Here is a 25,960-nt window from a genome sequence, read left to right on the forward strand (position 1 = left end):
CCATTTTATTTATCATTTTAATTAAGTGACAGAATAAGCTGTATTGAGGAAGGAAATGAAAAAGCATTTTGAAATATTGCTTTTTCTTTTTAATTTTGAGTCAAAAAATGCAGCTTCATTTTGAAAATTAAAAAGCATTTCTATTAATCCATTTTAATGGTCAAATTAGACATTTCTAAATGAATTATGCTACACATTTACCATGGAACTGTTTGAAAATGAAATGTCAAATACCATTTTAATTTTAATTTTAATTAAGTGACAGAATAAGCTGTGTTGAGGAAGGAAATGAAAAAGCATTTTGGTGGATTGCTTTTTTATTATATTTTTGAGTCAAAAAATGCAGCTTCATTTTGAAAATGAAAAAGCATTTCTTGTTTTGACTTTGCTTTTTATTTATGCTACATAATCGCTTCCATAGGCGTGAGGAATACGGAAGTGAGCGTCACTCCGCTCATGACGTATGAAAAAAATATTACATTAATTCTTTTTATTTCTAACACATAACTGTATTTAAAATTAAATGTTTTTTTTCACAAGTCTAACATATTTTTCTATTACATTAGAAAAAATGTACTGCCTAGCAAGTGGGTTATTATTTTGCAAATTTAAAACACTTTTTTAAAAACACATTTATACCGTTCACATTTGGAATTGTTGATTTAGTTGAACTTTTATGGACTTTTTGCAAAATGTGTAATCTTTTTTGCTCTTTTTTCAGGTCCTGTCACACATTTAGACAACCTTTGGGGTCGGTTTTTGGATTTTTGTGATGTGCTTTTTTTCCCCATTAAATAACATTAAAGCTTTTAAGGTCTTTTTTTCTACATGTTCTTTAATGATTAAACATTCCTCGACATTTTGAAACATCTTAAAGATGTTTCAAAATGTCAAAAACAAAAAACAGTGACTCGGTGATCGATTATACGCCCTGAAGTTTCTGCTTTATACACACATATCATTGATTCGATGATCGATTTTATTTTAGTTCCACAAAAGATGGCGGACCGAACGCCTGGCTCTCAAAAAGCTAGCGCTAAGGTGACATTTTCACTTTGTTTTTGTACCCATTTAGAAGTGTCTGTCACAGTAAAAATGATTTAAATGAGAGAGTACTTTGATTAAAACATATAGTAACAGAGCGTGACTCCAAGAAAGATAAGTTTCAGACGTACCGCCGCGCAAACGTGCAGCAGCCTTACTGACTTCATTGAGCTAAGCTAAGCTAACAAACTAGCCACTTTTAGCTAGACTCGGTTAGCTGTTGACAAGAGAATAAACATAGTTAGTACAGTAACTAATGTAAATATAGTAAATATAACAGTTTAGGTTACAAACTTTTGGCTTAAACATCTAAACGGTGTAATGTTTTGTCTTTTTAGCGCTGATTGTACGTCAACGGTAGCTTGCGGGAGCAGCTACTTGCCGCGTAGATCATATATTCAGTCGCGCTCCAGTCCACACACATTCTTCGGGCCTCTCAGAAATGTCGTTTTTAAATCCACTAAATAGTCACTTCAAACTGAAATGTTGAACTGAGCAAAACTAAGGTTAAATTCTTAAATGCCCATATTTGAAACGGAGCTGTCTGTTTAAACTTAAGTTTACCTGCTTTATTATTTTGACATTTAAAAAAAGTGTAACCAAAATAGAACACATTGACTGTTTGGTATTATTTGGATGCTCTTATGCCATAAAATCTTTTGTATTAGTGGTTAGAAAATGCAAATTGAAAGCCAACTTTTTTTTTTCTTTGACATGATGTGCAGGCGCTGCTTGAGAGCAAACTGAAATCTTTTAGCATTGGCAAGATGGCAGTAGCAAAAAGGACCTTAAGCAAAAAGGAACAAGATGAACTAAAGAAAAAGGCAAGCATTATTCTCATTTCATGCTCTAATAAAATGTTATATGAGAAGTGAATCTGTTTAGAAATTTTCCTTTAAAATGTCTTATTTTTCAACTCAGGAGGATGAGCGGGCAGCAGCAGAGATTTATGAGGAATTTCTTGCTGCATTCGAAGGTGGAGGAGAGGGGAAAGTTAAGGCATTTGTCCGTGGTGGTATCGCAAATGCAACAAAAGGTACAGTTTTTGATCATCACTGTGGAGAGTAAAACACACTTGTTAGTGTTTAAACATTTATTTTATGCTTATTACAACGTTTGTTGCAAACAAATACAAACTTGTAAATTTTTGTTTTATTTTACTAGTAATTTTCTTAAAATGTGTCTTGTACTTTACCATATAAATCACTTTATTTGTTTAATTGACAGTTGTCGTCATATTTCTGGTACAGTATTCATATATATATATTCTTATGTATATTCTAATAGATTGAGTTGGATCTTTTTTTTTCAATATCTTTCTAGAAGAAGCAGCCGCTGATGAGAAAAAAGGAAAGTTATACAAGCCCAAGTCCCGTTTTGACGCCCAAACAAAAAGCATCTTGCCTTTGGAGACCCCACCCCAATTTTTAGCATTTGACAGAAAACAAGTAGGTTTTACTAAAGTCAGTCATGTGCGTTTTTAATTGTTGTATCCCCCTTTGCTTCTGTTTTCTCATAGTATGTATTTATTTGAATTTTAGACTGTTAAGAAAAATACCGAAAAGGAAAAGAAGAAGAGTAACCTGGAACTCTTCAAGGAAGAACTTAAACAGTATGTTTCAATATGAACATTTTGGGATTGTTCAAAAGATATTGTTTTGATTGTCTGGCCTTAGATAATCGTACTTAAAAACTAACACTGTTTGCATTCATGGCAGGATTCAAGAGGAAAGGGATGAAAGACACAAGTTGAAAGGCCGTGTTAGTCGTTTTGAGCCCCTCGCTGGCATGGAGGGAAGACGTTCATGTGAGTCTTTTTGCGCTCTGTTCAAGTCTTTGGCGTACTAACTTGGTCTGAAAGGCCCTGTCCCGCACGCTTGACCTCACCTGCTACCCCTTTATCCACTCTCACCCAGAAACAAAATTTACACTGCTTTTCTGCTTCTTTTAGCGGATGGTTCTTCAAGAAGAAACCGTCCGTCCAGTGGTAATTTTGATTTAATATAAAGGCCGTGAATATGTGCAGCTTGCTCAGAAAGTCAGATTTGTGCCGTCGGACAGCAACAGGACATTCTTTTCTCTCCTTTGTGTCTGCAGTTTTGGATGACTGTGCACCAGGTTCCCACGATGTAGGAGACCCATCCACAACGAACCTGTATCTTGGAAACATCAACCCACAGGTAGGTCATCCAGATAACAGAGAGGGGACCCTTTGCTTATTTAAAAACAAGTTTTTGTCATGAAAATCTTCCAGCAAATGAAGAGTAAATTTCTCTTTTTTGACTATTCTGTTTTTTAGATGAATGAAGAAATGTTGTGTCAAGAGTTTGGTCGCTACGGCCCTCTGGCCAGTGTGAAGATCATGTGGCCACGGACAGATGAGGAGAGAGCTCGGGAGCGGAACTGTGGCTTTGTGGCTTTTATGAACAGGAGGGATGCTGAGCGAGCACTCAAACACCTCAATGGTACATCAGGGTGCTAATGAACTAACTTTTGAATTGAGTTGTGTTTAAAGTTTTTCTAATCCTTTATTTCTTCTCAATTTACAGGAAAGATGATCATGAACTTTGAGATGAAATTAGGATGGGGCAAAGGTGTTCCCATTCCACCCCATCCCATCTACATCCCTCCCTCTATGATGGAGCACACTCTACCGCCGCCTCCCTCCGGCCTTCCCTTCAATGCACAGCCCCGAGAGAGGCTAAAGAATCCAAACGCTCCCCTGCTTCCTCCACCCAAAAACAAGGAGGAGTTCGAGAAGGTAACTTAACATGGCAGCCAGAGATTTCCTGGGCTGTAACATAGTTTTATTAAATGTGCTGGTAAGATGTTAGCATTGGCAATGAGGAGACAGGACAGGTTTTACTCTTTTGTAAGCCATGTATGCTTTTGAATGAGTTATATTAGCTGTATTGTCTTTGATAGTGCGAGTGTAGTGATTGTCAGTTGTGTTACAGTGAGGGGTTTATGGTTAATTTTAGTAAACTAATGGAGGGTTTTGGCCTTTTAGTCATTCTGACAGCAGTGAAGGAAAGTTATGAAATGCTTTTTTATATTTTGCACCTGTTGCCTTTTTAACAATACTCACATTCTATGTCTATTATCTGATGTGACTTCATATACAGACTCTGTCGCAAGCCATAGTCAAAGTGGTTATCCCAACAGAAAGGTACATGTTTTTCTTTTTTCAATTTGGTGTACAAACTTAGAGCAAAACATCCCATTTTGAAGCTGAACTATTGATCAGTTGATCATTGCATGCTACAGGGGGCTGATCAGTGTGGATGAGCAATGGTTGCAGCACTCCTAGAGTGTAACACTTCCTGAGAAGTCTGATTTGTACTTTGCCTACTTCACATCCCACCATCATCCATTCTCTCCTCAAATATGTAGCAAAGCATCATTAAAAGCTTATTTTAAAGTTATTTTTTAGAGGTAAATGTCATCACTTTCACAGTTCCACTCCATACATAAACATGTATTTGTGCTGTTCTTCTCGACACTGCTACCAACATGAGCTGCTGATCGTAGGTCTGTAGTTGTCAAAGTCTGCTCACTGACCATTGCTCACTCAGACCGTCTCCCCCCTTGGCCTCTGTCCTTCTGACGGGAGCTCAGTAAATCTGGCTCCTGCCAGCAAATCCAAACCTGACAGCATTAGTCACTAGACGACCTTTGACATTGGCCTTGGTGGGCAGCACAAGTTGAACTGTCTGCAGCAGCGAGGGACCCGAAAAGCATCATGGGATGGATTGGGAAAGTATACAGAATTTTACCCCGTCATTGGTACGATCGACTCCAATACAAGTAAATGTGATCTGTGTTGTCAAATGAAGACTTCCTTTGCTTTTCTTTTTTTTTTTTTTGTTGTTGAGGTTTTTTCGCCACTTTAGGCTAATTCGTAAACTGTTTGCACCACACAGTCCCATTCAAACGTTCTCAGGAAGCTATAGTGACCATATTTGCACTATCTTTAGTCAAGTTCACAGATAGAACCGATGTTTGTGGCCAAGAATCCTTTGTTTTTTCACCTCATCTTAGTTAGGATAAAGTGGGATGTGAAAGGCATTGTACTGACAAAAAAAAAGCTTCTGTTAAATAACTGTTGCAGTGCTCTCCACATGTTCTCTAAACAATTACTTCAAGTTCCTGTAACATTTTTAGATGAGAACAATTCTAAATAAAAGAAATGTAGTGTCACTATAACCTGAGGGAACACATGTGGATTTAGGAAGGTTTTGCAATTTGCACACAATAATTAAGAAAACAATGTTAGGGATATGTTATAATTGTTTAATATTACACTTGTCACTTAATTTATTCTTGGTTAACTTTGACAGCTGCCAAATAAATAGAAATTTTAAGAAGTTGCAAATCTTTCAATGCTGGTTTCTTCCCAATCAGTTTGAAGCAACATTTTCCTGCATTTGTGGAAAGAGTTTGGATTTGCGTGGCAGCTGTGGAAGGCGTCAAACCCACCAAGCATAAATTACACCTTTAAAAAGCAGGCTGGAAGTAGAGCTGAGACGTCGGGTCTGAATCCGTTTGCTTTAACTGTGTTTTTCTTGTAGGAATTTGCTCTCTCTCATCCATCGCATGATCGAGTTTGTGGTGCGTGAAGGCCCCATGTTTGAAGCCATGATCATGAACAGAGAAATCAACAATCCCATGTACAGGTCAGTGTCATGAGGTTTCCAAATATTTTCTGTTTTATTATATAAATGTTTTTTCATGCAGTCTTATGATTGCTATTTTTTTCAGGTTTTTATTTGAAAACCAGAGTCCGGCACATGTATATTACAGATGGAAGCTCTTCACAATATTACAGGTAACTAAAAAAATAAACAAAGAAAAACCTTTTGGATCAGTTTTTTTTTCATATTTAATGTGTGTATTTTTTATCAGGGGGAATCGACAGCCAAATGGCGAACAGATGACTTTAGGATGTTTAAAAATGGCTCTTTCTGGCGTCCACCACCTCTCAATCCTTACCTCCATGGTCCTTATGATGACGGTGAGGAAGAGGAGGAAGAAGAGGAGGGCAGCAAGAAAGGCTGCCTGAAAGAAGAGTAAGATGACATCATTATGAGTGAATGAATAAGCCATTTTAGTAGTTTTTTTGTCATAAGGTTTTGTTTTTTACAATTCTAAACGCTGACTGGCGTTCTTTGTCGTCCAGTGAGCGGGACAAACTGGAGGAAATGCTTCGAGGTTTGAGTCCCAAGAGAGGAGACGTGGCGGAGGCCATGCTGTTTTGCCTGAACCACGCCGAAGCTGCTGAGGAGATTGTGGAGTGTATCGCAGAGTCCCTGTCCATCCTAAAAACCCCCCTACCAAAGAAGGCACGGCCCAAACCTTTTCAAAACCCAGAAACCCAAGAAAAGTTCCTCTGAAAGCCCTAACTCCTGTTTTCTGAACTTTCAGATTGCACGGTTGTATTTAGTTTCAGATGTGCTGTACAACTCCTCAGCCAAAGTATCCAATGCATCTTACTACAGAAAATAGTAAGTTCTGTTTGCATTGACTAAACGCTGCTTTGTTCTGTCAATCACTAACCTTTGTTTTTTCTCTCTTTCATTAGTTTTGAGACAAAGCTCTGCCAGATCTTCTCAGATCTCAACGCCACATACAAAACGATCCAAGGCCACCTCCAGAGCGAGAACTTTAAGGTACCAATACTCCCTCTATAGATTTGACATAAGGGAAGACTTTTTTATGACAACAGCCTCAACCCCCTGAGTTATTTATGGCTGCATTCCTTCTCTGCTTTAGCAACGAGTGATGTCATGTTTCCGGGCATGGGAGGATTGGGCGGTGTACCCAGACCCTTACCTTATCAAGCTGCAGAACATCTTCCTGGGTCTAGTCAATCTCTCCGCAGACAAGGAGCCTCCAACTGTCATTGTGGAGGTGAATGTTCCTACTAAGCTCTTTTTTGACTCTGCTACCCATCAAATGACCTTCCACGTCTCCACATGAATGACGCAACTGTCCCTTTACCAGCCTGAGCCCGCAGAGGACATTGACGGCGCTCCCATAGGGGAGTTTGTAGAAAGCACCCTACTGGAGGATGTGGATGGGGTGCCCATTGATGGAGCACCCATCGACGGGGAACCCATCGACGGAGCACCTTTGGACGACATCGACGGCATTCCTATCAAGCCTATGGAAGAGGATATAGATGGAATCCCATGTGAGTGAGCAGCTCTAAAAGGAAGTGATGCAATTGTTTCTGTGGAGAGTGGCTCCAATCTTTATTTTCTTCACTACAGTCGATCAGTCCAAGGAGGCAACGTTTAAGGTGGCGCCCTCCAAATGGGAAGCTGTGGACGAAGCTGAGCTGCAGGCACAAGGTGAGCTGAAACGCAACTTTATGTAGCATTGAAGTTTATTATTCTGCTTACTTGACTGGTTTTTACTGTTTTTTTTAGCTGTGACGACATCAAAATGGGAGATTTTTGAGCAGCCAGAAGAAACCAAAAAGTCAGTTTTTCAGCCACATAAAGATTTCTAGATTCCTCTCGCTCGTTGTCTCATTATGTGTAAATGAAATCTGATTTACTTGTGAAGGGGCGAGGACAGCGATGACGACAGGAGCCCTCGCTCCGAGGAAAACCAGAGCTACTCCAACCCCATCAAGGATGACGCCGACACGAAAGCCAAGTCATCTGGGATGAACGAGGAGAAACGCACCAAGCTCCGAGAGATTGAGGTCATTTTATACCGCCCTTTGTTGCTGTGATTGATCCCTTTTTGTAGGTTTATGTTTCGAATGTTATTTTCTATGCAGGTCAAAGTGATGAAATTTCAGGATGAGCTTGAATCTGGGAAGAGACCCAAAAAGCCCGGTCAGAGTATTCAGGAGCAGGTGGAGCACTACAGGGACAAACTACTGCTGAAGGTATGCAACTCTTCTCCACAGAGATCAGCCAACACAACGGGGGGAAAACACATTGTTGCTTTCTGTTAGGAAAAAGAAAAGGAAAAACTAGAACGGGAAAAAGAAAAGGAGAAGAAAGAGAAGGAGAAAGCTGAGGCTCGGTTGAAGGAGCTGAAGAAAGAAAAGGAGAAAGATGACACGCCTACGAGAAAGGAGAGGTGAGACAGTCACGTGGTTCCAGTCGGGCTCATCGAGCGACTTTTGGATCGCCTTCATGAAACCTGCTTTCTCTCTTGTTGATAGAAAGCGGCATCACAGCGGCTCTCCCAGTCCAACAAGAAGCAGCAGCAGAAGAGGCCGCTCGTCCTCGCCACGTTCCGAGAGGTCGGAACGCTCCGACAGATCCTACTCTAAAGACACATCGTCCCGTGCCTCTCATAAAGACTCTCCACGATCCAGCAACAAGAAATCCTCAAAAAGGTGAAGCCGCAGAACGGATTTGACATCTTTAGGGAGGGAATATCCTCACAGTCACTAATACGTTTATCCCACCAGGTCGCCTTCATCCCCACGCACACCGAAACGAACGAGGAGGTCGCGCTCAAAAACGCCCAAAAAATCAACCAAGAAGTCCCGCTCCAGGTCGAGGTCTCCACACCGGTCCCACAAAAAATCTAAGAAGAGCAAACACTGACATTCTTTCGACAAACCAGCCTTTTCTGCACCGCAATGTGTCGACTGACCTGGCAGCTGAAGATCTGTTTGTGGTGAATGGATGGTGTTGCATGGGTTTCCATCTTGTGTATTAGAGAGATGGGGCCACTGCTGTTTTATATTGTAAAAAAAAGAAAAAAAAGAAAGCTAATGTGTTTGTGTCCATAGTTCCTATCACCTTCAAATGGAATTCATCCAAATGTAGACCACACATCAAAGGAGTGTGAAGATGAGTCTTACATTCATGTGGTCAGTTTGTTTTTGTAGTTCACATTAAAAATAATTCCTAATAAACACGTGTCATTGGTTTCAATTATAGCAGAAAATGAAATCAGTTTAGTTTTAATTTTATTCATCCACTTTATTAATAGTTATTTTACAAAGAAGGAAAGTTTGGGGTCAAGTTTAGCCAAAATAATCCTACCTGCATCCAGTCGTAAACGTAAAAAGTGCCTTGAAATCAATAAACTTTCAGAAAGTATTATTTACAATTGTGTAAGATGTATTTTTACAGAATTAGAATGCATAAATGTAAAAAAAAAAGGCCACCTCCAATCTAATACTGCCAGAGAAACTCATTTCAACAAACTTCTTTTCCCATCCATTTAGGGAAGTTTCTGCCACTTTGAAACTTGTCATTTCTAATTTCAACCAGGGAAAAGTGAGTTCTGCTGTCATTTATAGCTTAGCCTGCGCTTTCTTCAGCTGATCCTTCAGTTCCAGGTATGCGATGGTGGAGAGGTGCACCTCATCGGGTCCATCTGCGATGCGCAGAGTCCGTGCATACGAGTACCTGAAAGCAAAATGTCAAACTTCAAACAAAAATCATCTTGCTGAGGTTTGAAAATAAAAAGAACGTACATTTGTGCTAGAGGAAAATCCCCAGACACCCCTGCGCCTCCGTGCACCTGGATGGCACAGTCCACCACCTTGCAGGCCATTCTAGCTGCCGCCACTTTGATCATGGCGATCTGTGAAGAGTTCTGTTAGTTTTTAATGGACTTTTGCATTACACGAAACAGAAAAAAACAGCTTTACCTGCTTGCGAGCAGCCCGGCTTCCAAGAGTATCTAGAGCTTTAGCAGCACAAAGCGTCAACAGACGAGTTTGTTCTACCAGAAGACGGCACTCTGCTATCCAGTGGGCAACAACTTCCTGAGCAGAAACCAAGCAGAAGATAAGGAGTAACCCAATATCCACCCAGAGGATGTCAACAAACAAAGACTTCCAGCACATCTCTGAAATGTAAATAAAAAAGGCTTCAACTCACATGCTGGTACAGCTTCTTTCCAAACGTGCTTCTAGAAGCTGCCCTCTGACACAACAACTCCAGGGCCAACTCGGCTAAGCCAACCGCTCTCATGCAGTGGTGCAGCCTCCCTGGCCCCAGGCGCCCCTGAGCGATCTCAAACCCTCTGCCCTCCCCTGAGAACCACACCAGAGGAGCAACAACCGCAGGAGCGATCAGCTATGTTTCTCCACCAAGACAAAGGGGATTTTACATTTTTATTTAGAAAAAAAGCCGAACTTGTACCCAGAATGATGTTGGATGAAGGGACACGGACATCTTCAAAGAGCACCTCGAAGTGTCCGCCATGGATGGCGTCTAGACACAGAACAGCTTCCATTTACTTTGTTATTAATAAAAAAAAAGTATTTTTTCTAGATGAACAGCAGAATCCTACCGTCCTGTCCGAACACTGTGATTGGTCGGATGAGCTTTACACCAGGTGTGTCCATAGGTACCAGGATCATACTGTGCTGACTGTGCCTAAAATACAAGACAGTGAAAAAAATGGTTTATTTTAGAGGCTTTAGCTGGTGACGACAAAGTTTGATGCTTTCACATGTGAGAGCTCGCGTGAGTCATGCTGTCTTTGCAACACTGGGTGTGTTTGCAAAACAAGGGGGAAAGGGAATGACATTAGCTTGGGTGGGGCTCTGGTTTAGACTTTTTCTATTAGACCCGCTTCATGGTCACAAATCGATTTAGTGAGTAAAACAAACTCAAAGGCTCAAATAGTCAGCACTCCTGGTTAAAGTCAGGGAAGCCATGAAGTGCAGGAGCACATGTTTGCAAGATGTTTCAATACTGAGGCAACAAATTCAATAATCAGTCTTTACTGCGGAAGAGGAGCTCAGAAAAACAACCCTGAGCAGAGGAAGTGAGCGTCTGACCTGCTGAGAACATCCTCAGATCCACTCCTGCACATCACAATGGCCACTTTGCAGAGGGGGTTGCCGGCACCTGTGGGGCACAAAGCAGCGATTTTTAAATTTATCTCTTTTTATTTTATTTGAAATGGTTTATTTCAAGCAATCAACGCAAGAATAATGCACAAAACAATCCAATCAGTAGTTATACATTCATACAAAGACTTATCAATTTAGGATGATTAGAGATTAAATCAAATGTTGTACTACCACTCCTGTTCTACCGTAACCATTTTATTACATGATTTATCATGTAATAATGTTATTTTATCAGATATCCATGCCTTACCAACACAGTTTCAGGTCATTAAGGTTCAGTATCAATAAATCACAGGACAACGATGAATCACTTAATAATTATGTAAAATGGACATAACTATTTTGTATATTAACATACCACATACAGAACAGTTATCTAAAATATATTCAAATTATTTTAATCTGATTATGATTAAAAATAACACTATATCAGGACAAATAGACATAACAAATCATGCCTTTTGGGACAGGTGAAGTGATATAATTAGAGATCAATCAGTTTAACCATTTTCAATGACTGATTAAGCTATTTTATTATTATAATTATAAGGAAATGCTGTGAAATAAAATCTGTCTTGTGGCTCATTTGTATTCATCATCGTCCCCTCTGCTTTGGCCAAACGAACAATGGGACCCACAGTTGTTCCCTCTGTCCTTGACCGTTTCGTGACTCAAATTTGCTGGGAAACGTTGGGGACTTCCTGCCTGGAAAGTGCTGAACCCGGAGACGGCTAGAGACAGTTTACGGCCATGAGAGCAGAAGACGCCACATGAGGATTTACATTTCCTCACATGCATGTTTTTCTGATTTTAGCTTCGGATTTAAACCAGATTGTGTTTCTTAAAAACAAAAATAAGACCTTTGTCTTTATATTAGAAAGTGATGGAGAATGGCCACTAGAGGGCAACATAAATGTCCTGAAGTATGAGTCAAGAAACTGAGAAAAGTAGATTAAAATAGGAATGATCAAAAAATGAAATGTTTTTTTTTTATCGTAGAATTGTTATTGCTTTTGATGTTTTACTGTTGACACATTAGGATCCATGTAGTCTATTTGGATTTTTTAATTGTTTCTGTTTTGAACAATTGTTTTGTTGCCTTGGTAGTGTTTTTTGTTGTATAGTTGTTTTGTAAGTTAGTGGGGGGGGGGTTTCTGGTTGTTTAATTGTTTACCTTTTTGCTTTGCTGCTGAGATTTCCTCAACTTTAAAAAATATATTTTATCATAATATTTGTTAACTTTCTTTTATGTTTTTAGTCATTTTTTGACTAAAGCTGATATTCATTAAATATACTGTATACATAAAGTATTGTTTATTTGTATTGTTGTTGTTTTTTTGCCTCACAGAAATGTAAAAAAAAGAAAATAAATCACCAAATTCAGAATATTTTGAAATTCCTCATCATGAGATCCAGACAGGGTGAGTAATTGTTGAATTTCTGGTCAGCTGGAGTAACCGTCCCCTTCGGCCAGACGGGACAGATGGACACCAGATGACAGACTAGAACAAATGCTCGTCCTTAATTAGTATTCAGGGATTCAAAATACAACTCAGTGAGACACGTTTGGTCTGATTCTAGAAGCAAACTCCTCCACCCATAGAACATTTAGGAAAGCCTGTTTGGCTCCAGGGACAGATAGTTTTTTTTTATATATATTCCTGAGCCCTAAAGTCATGCCTGAACATGCCCCATCCACACTGGAACGAAAATAGACCTTCAAGGCTCGGTAATTAGTCTGTGCGTGACATTTAACCATCCCATGCATCCATTTGCATCTTTTAAGTAACAGCAAAACCTTCGGTAAGACATTCCTTCAAAAACTTGTGGTTATGTATGGCCAAAGTAGGAATGAGAAATATGTTTTGGATGCAAGCTTTCCACACATCTCTGTTTCCACGTTGGCTAAAAATCATAAACATAAAAAAAAAAAGCTTTCTAAAGAAACAAAGGGGAAAAAACAAGTTTGTTGTGTGTACATTTCATTAGAAATAAGTCTAGATTGCTGACAAATAATTAAAAAAACGGTTTCAACTGAAAATGGCTGACTTCCAGCAAACCACAATACCCACGACAAACCTCGTGGAAAGAATATCCATATCATATGTTACTTTTAAATCCTGCTTTTGTTCTCTTTTTTCCCTCCCCCTCTCAAGGCCAGAGAGGCACTCCCTTTACAAGAAGGGAGCAGAAACTCCTAAAGGGTGATCCGGAAAGGCAGACAAGCACCCTCTTTTGCACTTTGCTTCACGGGCTTTCAAAGACAACTGGGGTTTGTATTCCTCAACGCCAGCCTACATTTGTTATGACAGCTCGCGCACGCACACACAGACATTCAGCTACGTGGAGGAGAAGCACGCCGTCTGCAGTGGAGGGGGCGGGCCGAAGCGGGCGTTAGTCACTTCAGTCCTGGAGCTCGTACAGAGCGTCTCCCTGGAACTATCATAGAGGGTGTCATTTAACAGGTGGTCTGTTCAGTCCAGGAAAAGCTCACAAGGAAACCAGGAAACGGGTAAGAAGCTTTAAAGATTTAAGTATTTTCACTAACAAAGTACTACTGTACTCTAAATACTGAGTAAATCTTCTAACCAACCTGCTTTTTATTCTATAGTTCATGGAAAGAAAATGACAAAAGAGGAGTTTTTCTAGATAATGAGAAAGTCAGTTCATGGCCAAAGTCCTGCTTTGATTTTGTTTATGGCAATATAATGATAACAGGTTTGGCTTTTATCCTGTCTTAGCCTGTGGCTCCATAACACAGCATCAGGTAGAGTCTATTATACTGAACAGAAATCACTGCCACACCTCAGCTGGCTCAGCTCACCCCGTCTTATCGTTTCCATAAACTAAACGCCAAACAAAATCCAACGCTAATCAATAAAATCCAACTTTCATACACAATCTACCCGAAGATTAAAGGCTGCATGTAATTCTTCTTCCAGCAGAATCCTGAATTTGTTTTATTAAATTCCTGTATTTATTTTCAAGTGACCAAACATTAAAATATTGATGTGCGGTTCTGGACAGTGGTGAATACTTCACATATTTCTAAACCTTCCAATGAAAATCTGCTTAAGTAACTGCTGCCTCTCCCACCGCAGAAATAATGGCTGATTATGCAATAAACACTTTCCACATTATGTCACTTAAAAAACCAGTAAATGTCATTATTTTAATAATAAAAACCCAGAATTATATCTACAATCTTTATCAGGCAACATTTTTGTCTTTTTTTTTTTATTCTTCATCACTAGATTACAGACCCACTCTGATGCAAATTGTGTTTTTGGGGTGTTTTTAACATGTTTATGTGGGTTTATGTGGCATTTTTCATGATGGAGGACATTATAAATATCTAAAATTAAGCTTAAAGTTGCATTTCTGAGTATTTCTTTCAGGAGCAGATGAAAAGCTGCAGATCTTATTTGCTTATTTGCTCCGGTCGGATGCATCCAGTTGCAGACTAACACATCCACCTACGTCTTTTGAGCTCGTCTGAGCTGGAATCTGGCTCAAAACTGAACAGCTGGATAGCTTTGATATTGCTCACAGTTTTTGTTACACTAGTAATGTTAGGTTGGGGCTGTAAGCTGGCAGGAGAGAGTGTAAACAGATGACGTTATGGATGACGGGAAGGGGAGCGGGCTTCCCAAAAGTCAGAGGTGAATTTCTAATGACCTCTGCAGAAACTAGGTCCTTATTATTATTTGATTTTGCCAAAAAATGTCACAGACATAATTATAAGACCACCGGAAACGCTTCAAAAGTAAATCAAAGGATGATCGGAATGGGTCTTTAAAAAGAAAATTTCAGTTACAGTTTTCTTTATGACAGAAGAAAAAAAGAAACTAACGTAAAGTTTCCTAAAGCCTGTGGGTCACAGGATACAGAGGAGTTTTTATTGGGGGGGGGGACGCCTTCTCTTCCCCCTTTGAAGCTTTCCAGCTCTCACTCACATGGAACCAGCAGCTGTTGGGGAAACCATGTAGGAGAAATTCCTGTGAGGCACTGTTCCTGTTTCCTGCGTCACCTTCTAGTTATCACTGCATGAACAAAATAAACAGAGGCTTGAAAAGTATTCAGTCGAAAAACAACAACGAATTCCTCTTACAGACCCACTCTGATGCAAACCATGTTTTTGGTTCCTGTGATGGAGGACAATTACTTAGAAAGTTAAGCTTAAAATTGTGGGTTGGGCGGACCACAAACTTTGAGTTCTCAGCCATGGTGAGGGGAAGGGGGACGGGGTTGCTCCAGGCCAATGGTCCCGCTCACATCTCAGAGGCAAATGTCTAAGGAACTCCTGGCTGCTCTGCAGAAACTGTCCTTTTGTTTTAAATTTTTAATTTTGGCTAATTAGAAAAAACCCTGAGGATGCTTTTATAATCGCTCCAAAGACAACTGGAGTGAGTCTTTCATTTTTGTGTGTTTATTTTCTGTGCAGGAGATAATGGAGGACTATGAATATGACGAGGGGAATGAAACGTATGACTATAACGATGAGCACAGTGTTTGTGACAAAGCAACAGTGCGCTCCTTCGGTGGCGTCTTCCTCCCCATCATTTATGCCCTGGCCCTGGTGGTGGGCCTCACCGGGAACGCGCTGGTCGTGGTCGTGTACACTTCCCGGCTGCGACTGAGAACCCTGACAGACGTGTGCATCCTCAACCTCGCCATCGCGGACCTGCTGCTGCTGTTCACGCTGCCGTTTTGGGCGGCCGACGCCGTCCACGGCTGGACGCTTGGCTCGGCCGCTTGCAAGCTGATGTCATTCCTCTACAGTACAAACTTCAGCTGCGGCATGCTGCTGCTGGCGTGCATCAGCGTGGATCGCTATCGGGCCGTGACCCACAGCTCGACGGGCAGAGCTGAGACGGGTCAGAGGGCGAGGAGGCAGTGGCTTTTGGTGTGCGTTGCCTTGTGGGCTTTGGCCAGCTTCCTCGGCCTCCCTGAGCTCGTGTTCTCCGGGGTAAAGACTTCCCATCACAGGACCAGCTGTACCGCCTTTTACCCACGCAACATGGCTCGGCCTGCGAAGGCTGCCCTGGAGCTGCTGGAGGTGATCCTCAGATTCCTGCTCCCTTTCGCCGTCATGATAGTTTGCTACACCCTGATGGGAAGGGCACTGACTCGAGTTCCCGGGGTGAGAAGAGAAAGGAAATGGCGTGCCCTGCGTGTGCTCTTCGCGGTGGTGGCCGTGTTCCTGCTCACCCAGCTGCCCTACAACGTGGTGAAGCTGTGCAGAGCGTTGGACATCATTTACGTCCTGGTGACGGTCTGCGATGTGAGCAAAGGCCTGGATCACGCCCTGCAAGTGACGGAGAGCCTGGCACTAACCCACGCCTGCATCAACCCGCTCCTCTACGCCTTCATGGGCTCCTCCTTTAGGAGTCACGTCCTGAGGGCCGCCAAGCACCTCGGAGAGCGGCTCGGGAAACATTCCAGACCTGAAAGCAAGGAGCCGGCTGTGGAGATCGCACTCCGCACACAGAGCCAAAACAACTCCCAGTCAGATTCAGATGATCGAGACACCAGCACCTTCACTATCTGATGTCCTTTTTTACGCAGCATCCCTCATGCAAGCTCTGATAAACTGTTGGCACATGAAGAAACGAACCCCAGCGGCAGGAACGGATGCCGCTGCACCACAGGAGGAAGTTTTATAAGCTCTTTGCATGTCTGCCATCAATACCTTTATATTCTGTCAACAGATATAGACACAAATATCTAACTGTCAGCTAGAAATAACATTTTTACAGTGGTTTTATATGCAGTATCATATTTTATATTAATGTATTTACACGATTAAATGCAAAATGTCTCGTCTTTTTTATGTTTTTTAACTAAATTCATCTGACTCTGTTACTTTTTAGACCATGCTATAAGAAAAATAACTGAACTTTAAAGTTTCTGTGATCCTAAAAACATTTCTGTTTAGATTTTAAATGTCTTTTAAGAACGAATGTTAGTGGGCGAGTTAAACTTCTAGCAAACAAGGAGGGTTGGCAAATATCAGGAAATGGGTTTATTTAGGCTTAAAAGGGGAATATTATTTATTAATGGCATGTTGAATTATGCATACAATGTGTTGCATTTTAATCCTCTCACGGTTGAACAGAACTATTCATTTCAACATCCTTATAGCAGTAAAGCTCAGCATTGTTTATCAAAGCTTCCCTGCAGGAACCTCCTAAAAAAAACAACAACAACCGGTCGTCTTAAGATATTCCTCTCTCAGTGGGAGCCAGCGTGGTGCCGTTCAGCCCGGATGTAAACCAGGTGTGTCTGATAAAGCCCGGCTTCCAGCACTTCCAAGTAAAAGCTCAAAAAAGAAACAGAATTAAGTTGCTTGTTCTCAAAACAAAGAAAACAACAACAGAGCAGAACTCGTTCTTAAGGCGTCACACGGCTCTGGAAGAGGCTGTTAGGAAGAAACCGATACGGCACAGTTTAAGGAAATGTTTGGTATTTAAAATCAAAAGTAAAGAAATAAAGAAATTTACTCCCTTTTTTCCCATAATTGCTCAAATAAATAACATAAAATTGGTCTTAACAAAGAACACCATCACTGCATTCTCATTTCCATCATGCTTGTTTTTGTGGGTGAAGCAGGGAACTCTGGGAAATTTCCCAAAATGATGAACTGATGAACAACATCTATGAAAACTTTTTTTTTTTTTTTTGCCTCCAACAGCTAAAGTGAAGAAAGATGGAGGATTGCAGATTACCGGCATGCACAGATTAAGATTTACTGAATAACATCAAGTACAGACACAGAACTAGTGCAATAAAAGACTAAAAACTGTAATTAAAACAACATTTTGTCATTAAAAGGTTACAGAAGATCGTCAGGTTTGGCAACAGGGAGGAATTAGACGCTATAAAAAGGGGGGGGGGGGGGGAGTTCATTCAAATTCCTCAGAAAAACCACCTCTTCCCAGCAGGACGAGTTCCTCCGGAATTACTTATAAGTCCTTATTTAATGTCTCATTTGAAAAATAATGAACATTAAGCTTCTGTGGAATCTTTTTATTTTAATCTACACTATTTATCTGAATTTTATGAGTGAATTAAAAAAATAAAGACAAAAATGCAATAAATAAGTTGAAATTCTTCTTACTTCAGGAAAATTTCTTTTAAAGCTGGAAATGCTAATAAAACTGATTTGAAATCTAATATCAAATCATTTTATTTGCCTACATTTATTTTGAAACAATTATAACTGTTAGAATGAACTAAACCACAACTGAATTATCTTTGGAATTAATATTAGCTGTTTTTTTTTTCCTTCTGAGTATGAGAAATAATATTTCACAATAAAAGCCCCAAGTCCCCTAAGTAACTCCTCAAATGTTTTGTAAAAACTTCAAACAAGGACATGTGAGAAATGGAAAGAATGAGCGCTTCATGACAACGGTAAACCTCCAAAATAAATCGAAACAAACTCTGTTCAGTTGACTTCAGCTTTTGTGGTCAAGTGCAGTGAGACTGTGGATATTCTGAGTCACTGCAAAACCTCAAGAAAAAAAAAAGGAAAAAAGCGGTTTCCACTGCAAAAAAACAAAAACAAAACAAAAAATTTAAAAAACAGAAAAAAGATCGACAGCAACCAAATAGAAAGCAGCAGAAAAACTATTATCACATTCTTTCCTATCAAAGATGGTTGGCTGCTGGTAGAAGACGTCCTCACACCCACAGATGGTGGAAAAATTCACTTCAAAGAGGTTCAGGGGTCAAACTACAGATGACTGTCAGACAAAAATCACAGGAATCCTGATGGCTCTGGGGGCTCTGCAAACACTGGCCGGTAAAAATGGAATTTTATGTATATTTTTGTTTGAATAAACAACATTATGCAACACTGGTTTGAAATAATCTCCCAACCTAACATCATTAAAAGGAATCCTTTTGATAGAAACAGATTCCATTTTGATCAAGTGAAAATGTCCGATTTTAGGGATTGTGGAATTATTTTATTACACAAACTGAAGCTCTCATAAAAGATAAATAAATAAAAAACTAATATTTAGACACAAATGTCCACAGAGCTGAGACAAAAAAACTATTAAAGTCAAGTATATTGAAGCTTTTGTTTGACTCATCACACATTTACAAACCCAATCTTGTCTGTAGAGTGGTTGGAAAGGATCCGTTATACTGGTTCAGCCTGTTAGCGAGCCAAAACCATATGATCCCCCCCCCGAGAAATAGATTCAAGATTTTCACGATCACTGGGGACTGTTTATATTTTAAGAATGAGTCACCCAAACTTTACTTTGTGCCCACACATGCCAAAGTTTGGACTACTTTGCATCCCATTAGGACTCGGATGCTCCCACATGTTGTTTTAATAAACTTCCTCCCTTTTAGTGGAAAACTAAACAATAACATTTGCAGGTTTGATGGTTTGCAAGAATTCCTTCATTTATGGCTTTTTTTTTTCCCTGTTAAAGTAAACATGGTAATAGGAAATATAAGTATTTTATTGAGTCTCCTGTTCTGTTTTGCACTTGTAAATGAACCAAAACCCCCCAACATGTTTGGGGTTTGGATGACATTTCATGGACTCACCGCTCGTCCACCATTTTCTGCCATTAATGATGTAGCTGTCCTCATCCCTGCGCATGCTGCACTCCATGTTGGCTGCATCGCTGGAGGCAACGTCAGGCTCTGGAAAATAAAGCGTAATGAGCAAATTTTACTATAAAGCAACAAACATGCACGTCTCTGCCAACCCTGTTTGCACACCACAGCTGTTCTCTGCATCAGCAATCATCTTTTTTTTGTGTGTTTTTAAAGCCTAAAGATGAGTTTTTTCCTCATTTAGAGGGAAATAAATTGACCAAACTGCCGACAAAAGCCAAAACTAACTGCCACGTGTGTTTACAAAACCCATTAATCACTTCACACAACTGGATTTGACTGATTCCAGGCAACATGTGGGCACCAAACAGGAAGAAATTACTAGTCTGGAATTTTGCGTTTGCCGTTGCAAACCGGTACCACTTTCAGCCAGACTTTTTACCGCGTCGGTAGCAGCCGAGCTCATTACGGCTTGTTTTGTTTGAGACCATAAATGTCGCTGAAGGAGAAAACCACAACACAGAAGAGAGGGATTCCTGACGGCAGTCTGTAACCTCAGACGTGCAAAGAGAAAATGGAAAACAAACAGCATTTCTGATGTTGGAAGTTGTTTCGCCATAAGTACCTGTCATACAGAAGCAGGAGTGGATTTCTCCTCTGAGCAAAGGCTGCAGCCATTTCTTCTTCTGCTCTTCACTGCCAAACATGTGGAGAACTTCCATGTTTCCAGTGTCTGTGGAAAAACATCAGAAATGCACAGCTTTCTTACAACTAGAACATACGGCACTAAACGTACAGGTTTCCTACCACTAAATTAGTAACACGGACTTTATGCTTTGCTCTTATTTTACTGGATTCTACGTTAAATATGTTTCACCAGGAGCCTGGCAGTTGAAGACATCAGGTGCAAAAAGGCAGCGTCCAGTTTCCTCAGCAATGTAAGCATAGTCCAGCTGACTGAGTCCACTGACAGCAGGAAGAAAGAGGTTCCAGAGCCCCGCCTCTCTGGCTTTTGCCTGTATGCAGAAACAAAAATCAGGAGCAGAAACCCCATAGAAACTGTAGAAAGAACTGTCCCTTTTTTTTTTCAATTATCTGAAGTGGTTTTGGGTGTTTTTAACATTCTCCTGATAGTGGAGGACATATCTGAAGAAAATGAAGCTTCAAATTGCATTTTTTCATTATTCAAATTGTTGTAAATCAGCAAAAGAAAAATGCAGTTTGATAAAGATTGTATTGTATGAAAATGCGCTGGACGGGCCACAAACTCCCTGCTCCCTGTCGACTAGATACGTCTTTGTTTTCCTCGTCTGAGCTGGAATCTGGCTTAAAACTGTTCGGCTGGATAGCTTTGATATTGCTCTTTGCACCAGTAATGTTGGGTTGTAGATGGTAAATGGTTAATGGCGTATACTTATATAGTGCTTTTCTACCTACAAGGCCCAAAGCGCTTTACAGTCACTGACACATGGGTGTGCAAGGTGAGAATCGAACCTGCAATCTTAAGATCTTGGGCCGAGCGCCATACCGCTGCACCACGGCCGCCCCAACAGATGCGCATAAGCTAGTGGTAGAGTGTGTAAACAGATAGCTCAGATAGCACAATTATGGGTGACGGGAAGGGAGGCTGGAGTTGCTCTGCGCCAACAGTCCAGCCCAAAACTCAGAGGTAAATTTCTAATGAACTATAGCTGCTCTGCAGAAAATATGTCCTAAAAAAACAACACCGTTTTTTGGATTTTGGCTAAAAACTGCATAATCATAACTAACAGAACCACTGGAAACGCTTTAAAAATAACTCAAAGGTGACCGGAGTGGGACTTTAAGACAAAGCAAGTCGATATGGAGGAACTAACACAACTACTCTTTTTAAAATATATATATATTTTTGGGATATTCAGTTTAAAAAAAAACATCTCTCCAATATAAACAGAAAACTGGCTTACCTTTAAATTTTGGATTATTTGGGGCGTGTGCCACCTCTGAGGAGACTGAGCATGCTCAGTGTAGTATTCTACAACCTCCTGGAAAAAACAAAAACACATTTTGTCCTATAAAATAAGAAAACACTGTTCTGGTGAACATTGATCATCAGCTGGAGCTGGAAAAACGAGGAGATCTGTGCTTCTCTCTGATGCCCAACGCTCAATTCTTCCGCAACAGAGGAACACAAAGAACAGAAGAGAGCCCTTGTTTTCACACTCTTTAACCCTGATTTCATGAATGAATTGCTCCGTCACATCATTTGAGCTAACTGTTAATCTGAGCAGGCAGATCTATTATCCAGAGAACGTCAGCTGTGGGCACCTACCTCCTGGGCAGGAAGCACATGCTGTTGCATAAAGTCTTGGACCTGCTGGAGAACAGCTCGGCCTTTAGCGGTTTGGAGGAACAGACTTTCTGAACCTGGACCTTCAACGGACCTGCCGTTAAACACACCTCAGATGTCAAAAGCTTTCATGGAACACAGGAAATACCACTTGGGCGCCAAATTCCGAGCGCTGCACTCTTAGTCAGTATTTGTACGGGCTTTGGGGCCAACTTTAACAAGTCAGTGCCAGGATGTAAAAGGTCTGAGGGGTAAAAAGAGTAAGACTTTTGTTTGAATGAAGATGATGCTGAATTTCTGCACACTGGAGGGGACCTTTTTGCGAGCTGCAAGGCAACCCGAGCCGTGGGCTCCACGCTCTGGCCGAACTGAGCCGCGTTGGGAGCGCTGGCATTTCCAAGCAGGTGGCGAGCATATATCCCCTGAGACACACAAAAAAAAATATGTCAGACAATAATATCAATAATACCAGCATGAGGAAGCTACAGGTTGCCTATAATGATGCCCTTAGGATTTTATTAAAACAGCCTCGGTGGTGCAGTGCAAGGACTTTGTTTGTTGGTGTTGGAGTTAATACTCTCCAAGCGTTATTAAGACATTTTATCTATGGTTTTATTTGTCGTCTTAATGATTCAAATAATGATGTCATTTTAACTCTCACTAATGTAAAAGCCCAGCACTTTTAGATACAAATCCCCTATTTGGAGGTTTTGGTCCGGTCGTCTTTTTTAAACTTTTAAGTTTTCTTTTTTTGTTTAAGTCGGCAGTTTTAGTCTTTTTATTAAGTTCATGATACCTGGTTATTTTATTGTTCTTATACTCTTATCTTATTGTTTTTATATTCCTATGTCATTGATTTTCATACTTTTATGACATTGTTTTTTTTCTAATACTTTTTATGTCATTTTTCGTATACTTGTTTGAGTGTTCTTTTTTTTATCCTTAAATCTTTTATATGTTTTGTGTATTTGTGTGGCAAATGGACATCGAGTCTGTAATAAAGCTTATTATTATTACCAGACTTATATTGTTTATTTAAAAAATATAGATATTTAACTTTGTTAAGACCTGTGAAATCGATGCCATCTTGAAAAAAGACAGAGCCAGGTAGAAATTTAAATGCGGCAGAGTCGTTGGAGTCCCTCGACACGTGCAGTAGATGGATATCAGGTCGGCAGCAGCTGGAATGCCTGCTCAGAAAAACGGACGGTCAGTCAATCTTGTCAGGTTATAGCGCAAAGGTATCATTAGGTTTTTAGATGACCTTCTATTCCTTTAAAGGTGTTTATTATGTTGCCAATGCTGAAGTTTGTTGGAATGTAGTGAGGCATGAGGAAGTAGGCCAGGTCAACCAGCGGGTTGCCCGTGGTGGAGAGCTCCCAGTCCAACACGGCTATCACACGAGCCTGGTGGCAATGAATACACTAATAGAGCACAAACTGCATGGAATCCACACAAACGCAGCTCAAAACACTAACTTGTACCTCTGTTGGGTGAAATACTAAGTTGTCGAGTCGGAAATCTCCGTGGACAAGTGTGACTTCGTCGTCCTCGCCTGGCAAATTTGTCATCAACCAATCGGAGAGCTCATTCATGGCTGGGATGTCTCTGTGTGCAGCTGCGACGTACTGCTTAGTCCAGGTGGAGACCTTCAGGGAGGAAAAATCTGATCCCGTCTTTACACTTATCACACATCACAGATTCTTTTTTTAAATTCAGATCTCACCTGTCTCTTGCAGTACCCCGGGCCTTTCCCAAATCCTTCAAGGTCCAGCGACTTCAGGTCCAGTGAATGCAGCTTTGCCAAGACTTCCACTGCAGCTACATATAAAGCACTTCTCTCTGCTGGATTCACCTCAGGGAGGCGCAGATCTCTGAATATGCGACCCTGGCCACCAAAAACAGGTGAACAACAGCAGATTTAGATAAGAATTAACATCTGTTTAGCAGAAAAATGGAAAAGAAATATTTGGAAGTAATAACATAATTTAGGTTCATAGGCTTTCAACTGAGAACTTGGAAAAACGCAAACAAGATTCATATCTAATGTTTATCTGATGTAATAAAAGACCAAGTTAAATCTTACCCTCACGTGTTGCATGAGGTAAAACTCCGTTCCGATAACGGTGGTGTCCGTGCAATGCAAGAGCGGCTGTGGAACAGGGAAACCAGCCAAGAAAAGAGCTTTCTGCACGCAGTACTCCCTGTTGACCTGCAAACAATTACAATTAAATGACACACTTTTAGATAAATCAGAAATATTTGCAAGAGAGATAGAAATATGTCTTTTCACATAATAGCAGATGTATTTCCTTGCAGTTTAAAAACATGGTTTTCTATATGACAGCTGGTTTGTGCAGAGGCGGAAAAACTGTCAGACTAAAATAAGAATCCAATAAACACAATAAATTATATTATTATTTTTTTATTCAAAAAAGTGGTTTAAAGGTTGTTGGTTTTTTTTTTTCTTCTCTAAAATGTGCAGACACTCCTTAAAGAATGCCAAATATGTGGTCTAACTTTGGTCAGTTACTCCCCCTGCTGGAAAAAAGCCACAACTGATCGGCCTTCTTGCAACAGGGATGAAGCTTCAGGTCAGCTCAAGTTTACCAGCAGACACCAGTAAAAACAGACAAAAACACAATTAAAATACAATTCCACCAATCTCACATAATTGCATTTTACTGAATTATCAATAGTTTGATCGTTCAATGCTCTTAGAGTCAACTCATTTATAAAAAAACAATATGTTAGATATTTAAAGACAGTCTGCAGATCATTATAAAACTATTCTTCAGGTCTTTCAGGCAGGGATTAGGAAACCTGAATCTAGAACATTTTCACTTCATCTACAGTGGGCTGTCTGATCAATACAACCACACACACCGCTAACTACACATGAGTTGCTTCTTTACAAAAAAAAATTCAAACAACCTTTCAGAACTTTCTGTTGGGAATTCCACATTTCTACCCTAACAAACAAAAAACACATTTTCTTAAAAGTAAACTTGAAACACAAAATCATATCTCCTCCTCTGATTTCCCTCTTCTGAAGTAAAAATAAATAATTTTGGAAGCTCTAAAGTTTGCTGTTTTACAAAATCTTCCAATTGCAACAGTCCTGACTTAATCAATAAAATATTTGTAAGTTCCCTCTTTTTATATTATTCAAATAATTTTTCTGCAGTAAACATCACAGCATTAAATTGTTTTTTTTAATGCATGACCCCAAAATTGAACACCATACTTAAAATAAGGCAATCATATTAAACACTAACATTCCCAGCACGATTACAGGTTAAAAACTATTGCAACAGTGATGTATTGTTTGTTTTTCACCACTAGGAGGCGCAAGGACATAGGTAATGTAAGCATGCATGGAGAGAGCAACTTTTAAGAGTTGTTTTTAAAATGAAATGTTCTTTAATATTTCACCCTATAAATACAACTATATTAGTGTCTTCATCAACAGACATTTGTTCTGTAACAAAGTGCTTCAAATGCTTTGTTTTCTCCACAGAACCACTGTCTTCACCAGTAAAAGTAAAAGTCTTCAAAACAGAAGATTGTGTACTTCTCTAAATCAATCCACTTTATGCCAAATCTTAAACAACTTTATCAGAGCACAGATTGTTAAAGTCCAGCATCGGTCGGGGGAAGGATCCCCGAATCCTCAGCATGCATTCATGACAGAAAAGTCGCTTCTGCAGGAGCAAAGTCCGATTCCTGACCTGATGGGCTCCAGGCAGCAGCTCTCCGGGGGGTCGCTTCCTCAGAACATAGCTGGTGGTGGAGGACTGGATCAAGAAAGTCGGGTTTGACTGACCCGCACTGAAAAATAAATAAAAAGAAAATGTTTGTTAGCACTTAAATTTAAATCAGATAAATCACTAAACAAATTGCTTTTTGGCTAATTTTATTACCTGTATTGTCTGACAGAAAGAGCCCCATTATCGGACAATCGTAATTTGGCAGACAGATACTTTTGAAGTTTACTGACGTCGAATTTGTGTTGCTGTCGAACTGGAGTTGTCAGATCGTCCATGGTTCAGCTATTCTAGATTAATTATTAACGTTTATGAAGCAGCAGGCGACGAAAAGTTTTCCCATGGTCGGCATGTTTCTGGTCGGACTATTTAGTGATGCACACACCCGCG

At 40.2% G+C, this 25,960-nt stretch overlaps 3 protein-coding genes across 4 annotated transcripts; 2 read left to right on the top strand and 1 right to left on the bottom strand.

Moving 5' to 3' along the window:
- Positions 1–905: 905 nt before the first annotated feature.
- u2surp (U2 snRNP-associated SURP domain containing) lies at positions 906–8,932 on the top strand. Of its 2 annotated transcripts, XM_011488976.4 has the most exons (26): positions 906–1,041; positions 1,770–1,868; positions 1,966–2,080; positions 2,368–2,492; positions 2,586–2,656; positions 2,763–2,851; positions 2,996–3,031; positions 3,142–3,224; positions 3,344–3,509; positions 3,594–3,805; positions 4,170–4,213; positions 5,616–5,720; positions 5,806–5,872; positions 5,950–6,113; positions 6,224–6,386; positions 6,469–6,548; positions 6,626–6,713; positions 6,817–6,954; positions 7,048–7,237; positions 7,317–7,397; positions 7,476–7,527; positions 7,615–7,756; positions 7,835–7,945; positions 8,015–8,142; positions 8,228–8,404; positions 8,480–8,932. In XM_011488976.4, the coding sequence occupies exons 1-26, from the start codon at positions 970–972 to the stop codon at positions 8,616–8,618; spliced, it is 2,937 nt and encodes a 978-aa protein (XP_011487278.2). In that variant the 5' UTR covers positions 906–969; the 3' UTR covers positions 8,619–8,932. The 2 variants fall into 2 exon arrangements, with proteins under 2 accessions (XP_011487278.2, XP_078794734.1); XM_078938608.1 differs by lacking the exon at positions 2,996–3,031.
- Positions 8,933–8,973: 41 nt separating this feature from the next.
- acad11 (acyl-CoA dehydrogenase family, member 11) lies at positions 8,974–25,910 on the bottom strand. The gene is made up of 20 exons (XM_004081103.4): positions 25,727–25,910; positions 25,535–25,634; positions 23,890–24,015; positions 23,530–23,691; positions 23,288–23,452; positions 23,068–23,209; positions 22,872–22,993; positions 22,119–22,225; positions 21,786–21,897; positions 21,421–21,498; positions 20,352–20,490; positions 20,100–20,207; positions 19,463–19,561; positions 10,817–10,886; positions 10,324–10,409; positions 10,173–10,244; positions 9,909–10,063; positions 9,677–9,793; positions 9,500–9,609; positions 8,974–9,431 (listed from the first exon to the last, which is right to left on the bottom strand). The coding sequence occupies exons 1-20, from the start codon at positions 25,846–25,848 to the stop codon at positions 9,317–9,319; spliced, it is 2,307 nt and encodes a 768-aa protein (XP_004081151.1). The 5' UTR covers positions 25,849–25,910; the 3' UTR covers positions 8,974–9,316.
- Positions 13,053–16,717, top strand: ackr4b (atypical chemokine receptor 4b). Its single transcript, XM_011488980.4, has 2 exons — positions 13,053–13,403; positions 15,336–16,717. Exon 2 carries the CDS (start codon positions 15,342–15,344, stop codon positions 16,440–16,442), a length of 1,101 nt encoding a protein of 366 aa, XP_011487282.1. The 5' UTR covers positions 13,053–13,403; positions 15,336–15,341; the 3' UTR covers positions 16,443–16,717.
- Positions 25,911–25,960: the final 50 nt, after the last annotated feature.

Source organism: Oryzias latipes, chromosome 20 (genome assembly GCF_053564925.1).
Source record: "Oryzias latipes strain Hd-rR chromosome 20, Olatipes_Hd-rR_3.1".
Classification (NCBI taxonomy): domain Eukaryota; kingdom Metazoa; phylum Chordata; class Actinopteri; order Beloniformes; family Adrianichthyidae; genus Oryzias; species Oryzias latipes.

Bases quoted from the DNA above. Each gene is read 5' to 3' on its own strand.
- acad11 (XM_004081103.4), bottom strand. From the start codon at position 25,848: ATGGACGATCTGACAACTCCAGTTCGACAGCAACACAAATTCGACGTC. The intron at 23,692-23,889 runs GTAAGATTTAAC...TTTGGTGGCCAG, and splicing joins ACCTCATGCAACACGTGAGG to GGTCGCATATTCAGAGATCT. The intron at 9,794-9,908 runs GTGAGTTGAAGC...GTTTCTGCTCAG, and splicing joins GAAAGAAGCTGTACCAGCAT to GAAGTTGTTGCCCACTGGAT.
- u2surp (XM_011488976.4), top strand. From the start codon at position 970: ATGATCGATTTTATTTTAGTTCCACAAAAGATGGCGGACCGAACGCCT. The intron at 3,806-4,169 runs GTAACTTAACAT...CTTCATATACAG, and splicing joins ACAAGGAGGAGTTCGAGAAG to ACTCTGTCGCAAGCCATAGT. The intron at 7,946-8,014 runs GTATGCAACTCT...GCTTTCTGTTAG, and splicing joins GGGACAAACTACTGCTGAAG to GAAAAAGAAAAGGAAAAACT.
- ackr4b (XM_011488980.4), top strand. From the start codon at position 15,342: ATGGAGGACTATGAATATGACGAGGGGAATGAAACGTATGACTATAAC.